Below are 9925 nucleotides of genomic sequence, written 5' to 3' on the forward strand. Positions count from 1 at the left end.
ATTATTTCATCAGAGTATGATCATCCTGGTACTTTTCACATACCATGGTTCCTGACACTTAACACTGATTCTGCGTAATAAATAGTAGGCAACCAAACTGCTACTACTGGAAACTACGACTAACGGGAAACAAATCGCGAGCACACTAATAATTGCTGTTATTTATGTTGTCCAAATGGAAGCCTGTAGATTAGTTTTAGAATTGGCACAAAATGATTTCTAACCAGAGTAGCAGTAGCAGCTATTAAGAGTAGAACGTGGTCAAGGAATCGATAGATTGGCAGGAACACAAAAGAATAGATTAAGTAGACAACCCTAAATTGTAACTTCTAAATTCCAACAAAGTCTGTGTGCTGACTAGGCGTTTGCGTTGTGTTACGTTAACAGCTTGGAATCTAGTTTTCACTTCCTCCTGTGTTTTTTGTTTTTTTTTAGGCTAACAGCAGCTGGCAGAACACCACCAATCCCCCAACCGTCACCTCTCCACACGGTCCACCCAGCAGTGTCCACTCCGATACCTCCAACTGAGACAACATTCTCGACTCCCCCCCCCCCCCCCCCCCCCGACTCTGCCCCCGCCCCCCGCTTTGGCGTCGGTCTGCAACCCGGACCACCGCCCTCACACCCCACCTTCTTCTACCGTCTCTGGACAGAGCTGTAGATACGCTTCCACTTCCACTCACACACCCACCCCCCCACCCCCCCCCCCACCCCCCGGAACGCAGAACTGCCGAACTGTAGCCGGGAGGACTCTGCCTTCCACAACGCCACTTGATTTGAGAAGCTGGGGGGAGGCGGCGGGGTCCCTAACTCTGAGGAGGGAAGCGGGGCAGAAGGGACTGATGTAGGAGATCCCAACCCTCCCCCAGTTGTTTTTAAGGACTATTTGAGAACCACTGACGGAGCTGTGTAGTCGATAACGATGTCTGTACATGGCCCGTGTGTGCGTGCACGTCTCATCCTCACAGCGTATCCAGGCGGCCTGTCCGCCTGCTGCCGCCCTCTGCACTCGTCTCTTTCTGGAGGGGGGGACAAAAACAAAACGAAACAAAACAAAAAAAAAAAAAAAAAATCAAAAATCTGACAGTCTGCGCCGATGCAGACCACAAGGGGGCGGTCGCTCGCCTCGCTCTTACCAAAGTGTTGCCCCGGTTCTTAGCGCTTCTGTTCCACCCGGAGCGACCCGCGGCAATGAAACACAAAGACACTGTTGCATCTTCCATCTTCCATCCTTTTTAACCGCTCCATGTTTCGTCTCGGCGCCGGGGATTTCGCCACGAACGCTATGGCTCCGTCGTGCGTACCCGCGCCTCGCGCACGCGCACACGCACACACACACACACACACACACACACACACACACACACGACACTCCGCTTAAATTTATTTCCGTAGCGAGACACTTTGAGATGCGTCAAGCACAATATTCGGCATCTTTTTTTTTTAACTTTTGATTGGTGCCTCTGCCCGGCAAGGGTAGTGCCGCAACCAGCTGTTATCAGTATTTCTTCATCCGGGACGGACAGGACACGATAGGGCTGTTAAAGACGAATATTGGGCGGAGGAAACAGCGTGGATGTAACACAGCCGCTAACCACAGAGGGTGTTATAGATGGCGTTTTGACATGACTTGCTTTTTTTTTTGTCAAATAGTTTTCGATTGTAGTCTATTTTCTAATGCTTTTTCACAAAGAGTTTCACCAGCCACCAAATACAAATGGCTCAGTAGAGCTTGGAAGTGAAGTTGGGAGGAGGAAGGTGGATGGATTGTCGGGCAGTGATGTGTCGTGGGGGGGGGGGGGGGGGGAATGTGACCGTCTTCCATGCATGTAGGATTTTTTGGTGTGATGTCGTTTTCATTTAATCTCGAGTTTGTAGCTACACTTTTATTAACAAAAAAAAAACAAAAAAAAAAAAAGAGGAAAGGGTTTAATGTTATCAGACAGACCAAAAAGGATTTAAAAGTGCATCATGCATTATTATGGTGTGTTTCCGCGTGTGTACAGTGTTTTTAAGGACGTCACGGTCCGAGCCCCGGGCCGGTTCTCCCCGAAAATATTCCCTCAGCGTTCGCCAGACTGGACACTTAAACCAGCCGACAGGGGAACCAGCTCCTCCTCGACTTGGAACGCGCACGCTCACTGGCCCCAAGGCAGCACACGACAACTTTCTATTGTACCAAAACCAAAAAATAAATTCCACAGTGAACAATGTAATAATGACACTGTCACACTAGAGTTGGTGGCGGCCATGTTTTTTTTTTATTTTACTTTTTCCAGTGTGAGGAGAGGAGGGATCTCTTATTTTCAGCTGTCTTTGTGTGGTGTCGTCATTGCCTGAAGTCAGTTCTTTTAAGGGCCTTGGGTTCTGGATTATTGCGGGGGGGGGGGGGGGGGGGGGGGAGCGGTCGCGTCGCGCCCGTGTGTGCAGTCGACCGAAGGTTCTTTTGATTGTCTTGAAGAAACCAGTTTGTTTTTTGTTTTTTAACCTTCGGATTTGGCCAATTGGACAAGGGCTTCTCTCTGTCACCAAAAAAGGCAGCGCTGAGTGTTTAGTAAAACTCAGAAGGTGTAGAAGACAAAAATATTCCTCTCAAAGATTTTTTTTTTTCCCCTGGGGGCGGGGTTGATTTGCAGCCTGTGAACAATTTTGTACATCGATTATGCGAATAGCGAAGCATTTGACGGTGAGATAAAGCCTTATGAAGACGTGGAACAAGACTTGCGTTACAGAAGAAAACTCGAGCCCCTAAAACCTTGAGTGTATAACCCCACATTTAAGTACTTGTTTACTGTTGCCAATAACACTTCATGAGACTCTTACGAAACGTTACCGCCGCACCAAAATTTCCAAACTCCCTTTTTCTACCAGTTGTAATGGATGTCACTGTACAGTTTGTGGAATGTTTTAAGTATTTTACTTTGGTTTATAAACTTTTTGATATTTTGTTTTGGGTTGTACGCCAGGATTGTTTGGCCTTTTTTGTTATGAAGGGGGTCGCAGTTACTCTGGTACTTCTATAAAGTTTTTTTTTTTTTTTTTTTGAATATCATGATTTGGGGTCTTTTGTTACATAACTTGGTTGCAACGTAGGGTTTACGGGTTTTAGGTCTGATGCTGTGGAACGATCACTCTCGGGCTAAAGCAACATTGGGTTTTATTACATTAGATGAATTGGAGCAGAGAGCATCTTTATTAGCCGACACGCCCCTGAGTTTGGAAAGTACGGCAACCGTTTACAAAAATGTTAAATTTGGGAAAGGCGTGCTCAGACGACTGATTAATTTTCGGAGATGGACGCAACTCACAGGCTGGTGATGAGACTTCCGCAGCACCAGATCAGGCCTCGAACCTTTTTGGATTACTTTTGTTTTAGTTAGTATATTTGTATCTCCCCTCTTATTCGCTTTCCCTTGTATTTACCCCTCTCTCTACCTCCTGTCTTTCCATTTCTCCTGTATATAATCCCCCACTGTTTTCAGACTCGTGAGTCTGTATGAACTCCTTTTATACCTCAACTTTAGAATTGTTCTAGAAAGAGTGAAAAGGAAGAATATGATAGATTGTAGTGTTCTTATTAGAAAACTAATAAAACAATTTAGTGTGGTTTGCAGTTGTTTGGTTGCATTTCGGTGGTTTCAATCGGAAATGAGTCACGGTCCACACAAAGACCTTAACGTCGTCACAGCACCGAAACTACCATTTTAATGCGCTCAAGATAAATATCCCTTTTTTTTTTTGGAGGGGGGATATTATTTATCTGTCAAGTCAACAAACGCAGCCACAGCACAAGTCGTTTCGGAGCGGAGGAGAATCCTCCGAACAGCAAATAAAACATCAGCTGTAAAGTCCTGTGGTGGTGGTGGTGTCGTCGTGGATGCTAGAGGCGGTCGTAGAGCAGCTTGTCGCCCGCGCTCTCTGGCAGATGAGGGACCAGGCCGTCTGACTTTTGGAGCACGACATCTCCCTGGAACACAGAAGCACAGGCGTCGCCGAGTATTTAGCGGCGGAAATTCGATTGACGTTCCTCGCGCATCTGCACGTATTCAAGTGCATTCTGGTTTGAGGCCGGCACCCCATTACATTTCAAAGCCAAAAGAATCTGGAGTTTCTACCACACCGTATAAGTTATTTGTGTTTCTGAACTATTTATCATATATTCAAATTGTTATAACTCCACTTAATCTGCATGGGCTCCAATCTACAGAGAATAGGGCACGTTATTAAATGCTGCTCCGGGACACTGGATACGACAGGCACTTTGATTACTTTAAGTGCAAATTTAACAATACGTCACTTTTACCCAAGTAATCGAGTCGGGGAGGTATTTGTACTTCTACTGAAGTAAAAAGGTCTGCGTACTCCCACCCCTGCGAGTACCGCAGTTCAGGAATATAAAAAGGATGTCATCAAATTAGAAGTGAAACACGGGACAAAAGGCACATCACGGTGACGATTCAGACTCCCGCTCGGTAGCTTGGGATTTGTTTTGGTTTTTTTAAGTCTACACGTAAACACTAGTTTAATGTTTGAATTTGCCTTGAGCGGGCGGGGCCTGAATCCAGGAGAGACCAGATCAAAGACAGGAGTTAAGTGGAGGAATGTCCCGGCTCCTGCCAGAGCCTGACACAAGCCGAGGCTCTTATTGAGAAGAACAGTACGTTCACCAGCTCTAGAAACGTAGAGCTGAGGCACTTCCCGACCGGGAAAGGGAATAAGAATTTCTACCTGTTCATTTCTTATAAAGGTCACCTTACAACCGGAATAGAAAAGGCCTTTCTTCGAGCTCGTAAAAGACAAAACAGTCTCATCAGGCGACAAACCCTGAACCGCCGTCCCCCGAGAATTTCGGCGACGGTGTCTTATTTCAATTTTTATTTACCTCCAGCCGGGGTGAGTCGCGCCGAGCGGGGGACGGCCCGCGCCGCCCGCCACAGCACAGGATCCACCTGAACGTGCGTCGCATCTCCTCGTCGCGCAGCGAGTAGATGACGGGGTTGACCAGGGAGTTGCACTCGGCGATCACCAGGCAGTACTTCTCGTAGGCGTGGGCGTGGCTGTCCTTCCCCAGCAGCCCGTCCAGCAGCAGGGTCATCAGGCCCGGGGTCCAGCAGATCACGAAGGCCCCTGGGAGACGTGGCGGGGGAAGGGAGGGTTCGCACGTCAGCGCCATCTCAACCGCCGGACTCGGTTGTGACCTTGCGAGGTCGGCTCGCGTATTCGCGTCGCGTCGCCGATCCGTTTCTACGTCGTTAAAGATTGGCCAGTAGAGAAGCATTTGGAATGTTTGCGGGGATTGAATGAAATATTTGCGGGGATTCGGAAATACTTAAAGTGGTAATCCATGACGTCTGAGCTGAGGGGGGGGGGGGGGGGGGGAAATCACTCTTAAAGCGCTGGAATTCCATTTGAAACGGAAACTATAAACTTTTTTTTACACTATATCAGCCTCCACCCTCGTCTTTGCTTTAAGACGGTCGTTATTTTCCCCTAAAAGTTTTGCCTCGTACTGGTCGATTGATTCGTTTTGTTTCTTCTCGGTGACTTGAAGCGGCGGGGATTTTTTTTATTATTTTTTTTTTGGTTCCCTTCCTTTTAAACGTTCCGTCACCTCGAAAAAGTTCACCGGCACCACAACTAGCGACGCCAGTTTATCAAAATCATCACTCCGCCTCCGCCTCCTCCCCCCTACCCCACGTGCCCGATCAGGGTGTTCCGGGAAGGAGAGGCGGACCCGCCCCCCAGATTAATTCACATTCATTCTTATACGAGTGAGAGCTCAAAAAAAAAAAAAAAGGCAGTTTTTTTTTGCTTTTAAAACAAAATAAATCACGTGGATTACCACTCAACTGGAACGCTTCACCAAGTTAAAAATCACAGAAACCCCCCCTAAAAGCCGACGCGCCGTCAACAGGAATATCTCAAGGGACGATCTGTCCACAGTAACGCTTTACCAAAACAAATCTCAGAGCCACCGAAACCGGTTTACAGAGCAGGGAGGAGCAGACGCCGCCGCTTCGATCAGATCAGATCTTCAGATCGTTTTTTTTTTTTTTTCTTCTTAAACAAATGACAGAGCGACGCGACCCATGTCCGTGCCCTGGAATGACGCCTCATTTCTCAGGAACTGTAACAAAAAAAAACAAAAAAAAAAACACACACACACAACCCGTCCTTCCCCCTCGCCGCACCTTGTGCGCGTTTTCGACACCAGCAGGGCCCCGCCCGCTCCTCACCCAGAACCATGGAGATGGTTTTCATCAGGTTGACGACCGTCTGGCTCTGCCCCGTCTCCGAGGTGTGCGCCGACACGTCGCGGCCCCGGCGCCGGACGTAGATCAGGATCCGGGCGTACACCGCCACCATGACGGAGAAGGTGAGCAGGTTGAGGACGGCCCAGAACACCAGGAAGCGGCGGCTGTAGAGCGGCGCGATGGTGGAGCAGTCCGGCAGGTCGCACTCGCAGTTCCACAGCTTGGACGGCACCAGCCCCATGGCGATGCCCACCGCCCAGATGCACACGATGAGCAGCACCACCCGGCGCTTGCTCATCCGGCTGTGCAGCTGCATGGCCACCACCGTCTGGTGGCGCTCCACCGCCACCGCCAGCAGGTTGGCCACCGACGCCGTCAGGCTGATGTCGATCAGGGCGCCGCGGACGAACCACTGCTCCTTGGTCAGCCGGCCGGTCCAGGGCCCCGTGTTCAGGATGAGGTTGGCGTAGGCGACGCCGGCGAACAGGTCGGCCGCCGCCATGTTGCCCAGCAGGTAGTAGATGGGGAAGTGGAAGCGGCGGTTGATGCAGATGGCGGCCATCACCAGCAGGTTGGCCAGCGCCACGATGAGGCAGACGCTCAGGCCCAGCGCGATCACCGCGCAGTCGCGCGCCGTCCACTCCTCGCTGATGCGCTTCCCCACCAGCTGGTAGAAGAAGGTGACGTTGTGGCTGTAGTCGCAGGCGTTCCAGGTCGCCATCGCTGCGTGCGACAGACACCGTCTTCAACTTGAACGGCGACAATGAACGAATAGAAACACGGGGTCTGTCGTTGCGAAGATCATTTATTATTTTTAATACTTAATCTCCCGCTCGCAGACACGCAACGCAAATAGGAAGTGTGAAGCGACACCGAATTAAACACCAGGAACACAGGCGTCTTCACCGCCACGCAGCCTCAAAATCGCGATATGACGACCCCCCCCCAAAAAAAAAAAATCGCCTCATATCGCGATATCAACACTATATCGATATGTTCCCGGTCCTACTATAAAGTTGCACATTTACACAGATATGTAGTGTAAAACATGCCGTTTTCAAACTTACATGTTCGCTCTCACGAAATGAAATGGATAAATATCAGCGATGGTTACTTTTCCCCGAATGCAATTCGATTTTGCCTCCTCTGCGAAATGTAAGCCACCCCGCTGTGAACAACGAGAGACACGGCAGCCATGTTATGGATATATATACATGTATTTTCTTTTTCATACGCTGCGTTCCCGCAGTCAAACAATACCTCAAGTCCAGATCCCCGAAGAGGAGGCACTTGTAACCGTTGCTCCTCTGATACATGGAGCTGTGTTCAGGCCATTGAAACCCGCCCTGGGGGTCGGAGGAGCGTCCATCCAGGCCGATAGCGACCGCGCCAAACGCAGCGACTGTCGCCGCTTCACGGCTCCGCGTCCGCGTCCGCGCTCCCCGCAGCGCAGCCTCTTAATCAGCCTCATTGAGCTCAGCTGGGCCCGGGAGCACCTGGAGCCGGGGGCCTGAGGGGGCGGAGCCTGCGCTTGGAACCGGTTCGAGTGGCCTGTTTTAGATAGTACCTACTACTATACTACTATACTACTATACTAATGCTATACTAATACTACTGATAATACGTATACTATCACTACTACTACTTCTACTACTACTACAAGTTCTGCTAATACTACTAATACATATACTACCACTACCACTACTACTACTACTAATTCTACCACTACTACTACTACTACGACTACTACTACTACTACTACTATTTCTACCACTACTAATTATACCACTACTACTACTACTACTACTACTACTACTACTACTACTGCTACTACTTCTACTACTACTACTACTACTAAAACTACTACTACATATACTACCACTACTACTACTACTACTACTACATATACTACCACTAATTCTACCACTACTACTATTACTACTAATACTACTACTACTACTAATACTACCAAGACTACTAAGACTACTACTACTCATACTACCACTACTACTACTACTACTAGGACTACTACTACTACTACTACTACTACTACTACTAATATTACTACAACTACAACTATACAACTACTACTACTACTACTACCATACTAATACTATACGACTTCTACTACTAATACTACCAATACCCCTACTATTACAACTATACCACTACTACTACTACTACTACTGCTAGACTACAACTACTGCTACTACTACTTTACTACTACAACTACTAATTCTACCACTACTACTATTACTACTACTAATACTACTAATACTAATACTACTAATACTACCAACACTACTAATACTACTACTGCTAATACTACCCCTTCTACTACTACTACTACTATACTATTACTACTATACTAATACTATACTTCTACTACTATACTATACTGCTAAACTACTACTAATACTATACTACTACTACTATACTACTACTACAACTACTATTACTATACTAATACTATAAGACCACTACTATTTTATTGCAGATAAATCATTGCAGATGTGGTTCACATCTGTAATGTGTTTTCTGTTCATGTGGTTGTGTTTTCTGTTCATGTGGTTGTGTTTTCTGTTCATGTGGTTGTGTTTTCTGTTCATGTGGTTGTGTTTCCTGTTCATGTGGTTGTGTTTTCTGTTCATGCGGTTGTGTTTTCTGTTCATGCGGTTGTGTTTTCTGTTCATGTGGTTGTGTTTTCTGTTCATGTGGTTGTGTTTTCTGTTCATGTGGTTGTGTTTTCTGTTCATGTGGTTCTGTTTCCTGTTATTGCAGTTGTGTTTTCTGTTCATGTGGTTGTGTTTTCTGTTCATGTGGTTGTGTTTTCTGTTCATGTGGTTGTGTTTTCTGTTCATGTGGTTGTGTTTCCTGTTATTGCAGTTGTGTTTTCTGTTCATGTGGTTGTGTTTTCTGTTCATGTGGTTGTGTTTTCTGTTCATGTGGTTGTGTTTTCTGTTCATGTGGTTCTGTTTCCTGTTATTGCAGTTGTGTTTCCTGTTAATGCGGTTGTGTTTTCTGTTATTGTGGTTGTGTTTTCTGTTATTGTGTTTTCTGTTAATGCGGTTGTGTTTCCTGTTGATGCGCTTGTGTTTTCTGTTAATGCGGTTGTGTTTTTCATAATTTGCTTGTGTTTTGTCTTTTTGCAGGTGTTTCTTAAGTTGCAGTGTGTTTTTAAAGTGTAGCCTGTAGTATACTAGGGTAGAAAGGAGAATGTAAAAGATTACATAACGATGAGTATGAGTTCAAACACACCAACTTAAAAAAGTACAAAATAAATACTCAATAAGTGGAAGAAACACTTTTTGTGAGCTTTTTATATAGAAATACGGAATTACTCAAGTAAAAAAGAAAAGTAAAAGTATCACTTTTTTACTTCAGTAAAAGTTTAGAAGTAAATGTAACTAAAGTATTAAACGTGGAAGTACTTCCCCTATCCATTTCCCTGATATAACAGGTTACTAAAAAATTCAAAGATACAACTAAAACAGCCAAGTATTCATAGAAAATAAAAGAACATTCATGCATGATTTACAAGTGACAAAATATAGTATAGGTAGAATCTAATAAATTTACAAATATAAATATGAATCCAGATTTTCCCTTTTTCTGACTAAAATAATGTGACTGTGTTAAAAAGTGCAGATATACTAGGAATGTAGGAGAGT

At 46.2% G+C, this 9925-nt stretch overlaps 2 protein-coding genes across 3 annotated transcripts in view; one reads left to right on the forward strand and one right to left on the reverse strand.

The window, feature by feature from the left end:
* Window positions 1-1772, forward strand: part of pbx4 (pre-B-cell leukemia transcription factor 4) — a 34875-nt gene extending 33103 nt beyond the window's left edge. The window contains exon 9 of one of the 2 annotated variants that reach the window (XM_080009137.1): window positions 436-1772. In XM_080009137.1, coding sequence (XP_079865263.1) covers window positions 436-528 — 93 coding nt within the window. In that variant the 3' untranslated portion in view covers window positions 529-1772. The remainder of the gene's footprint in view (window positions 1-435) is intronic. The other variant, XM_080009136.1, reaches the window with a different exon arrangement.
* A 2069-nt stretch (window positions 1773-3841) lies between these two features.
* lpar2a (lysophosphatidic acid receptor 2a) lies at window positions 3842-7605 on the reverse strand. The gene is made up of 5 exons (XM_080009651.1): window positions 7515-7605; window positions 7322-7422; window positions 6237-6977; window positions 4883-5127; window positions 3842-3967 (listed from the first exon to the last, which is right to left on the reverse strand). Exons 3-5 carry the CDS (start codon window positions 6973-6975, stop codon window positions 3881-3883), a joined length of 1071 nt encoding a protein of 356 aa, XP_079865777.1. The 5' UTR covers window positions 6976-6977; window positions 7322-7422; window positions 7515-7605; the 3' UTR covers window positions 3842-3880.
* Window positions 7606-9925: the final 2320 nt, after the last annotated feature.

The sequence above is a fragment of the Zeus faber genome (assembly GCF_960531495.2).
Source record: "Zeus faber genome assembly, chromosome: 11".
NCBI lineage: Eukaryota > Metazoa > Chordata > Actinopteri > Zeiformes > Zeidae > Zeus > Zeus faber.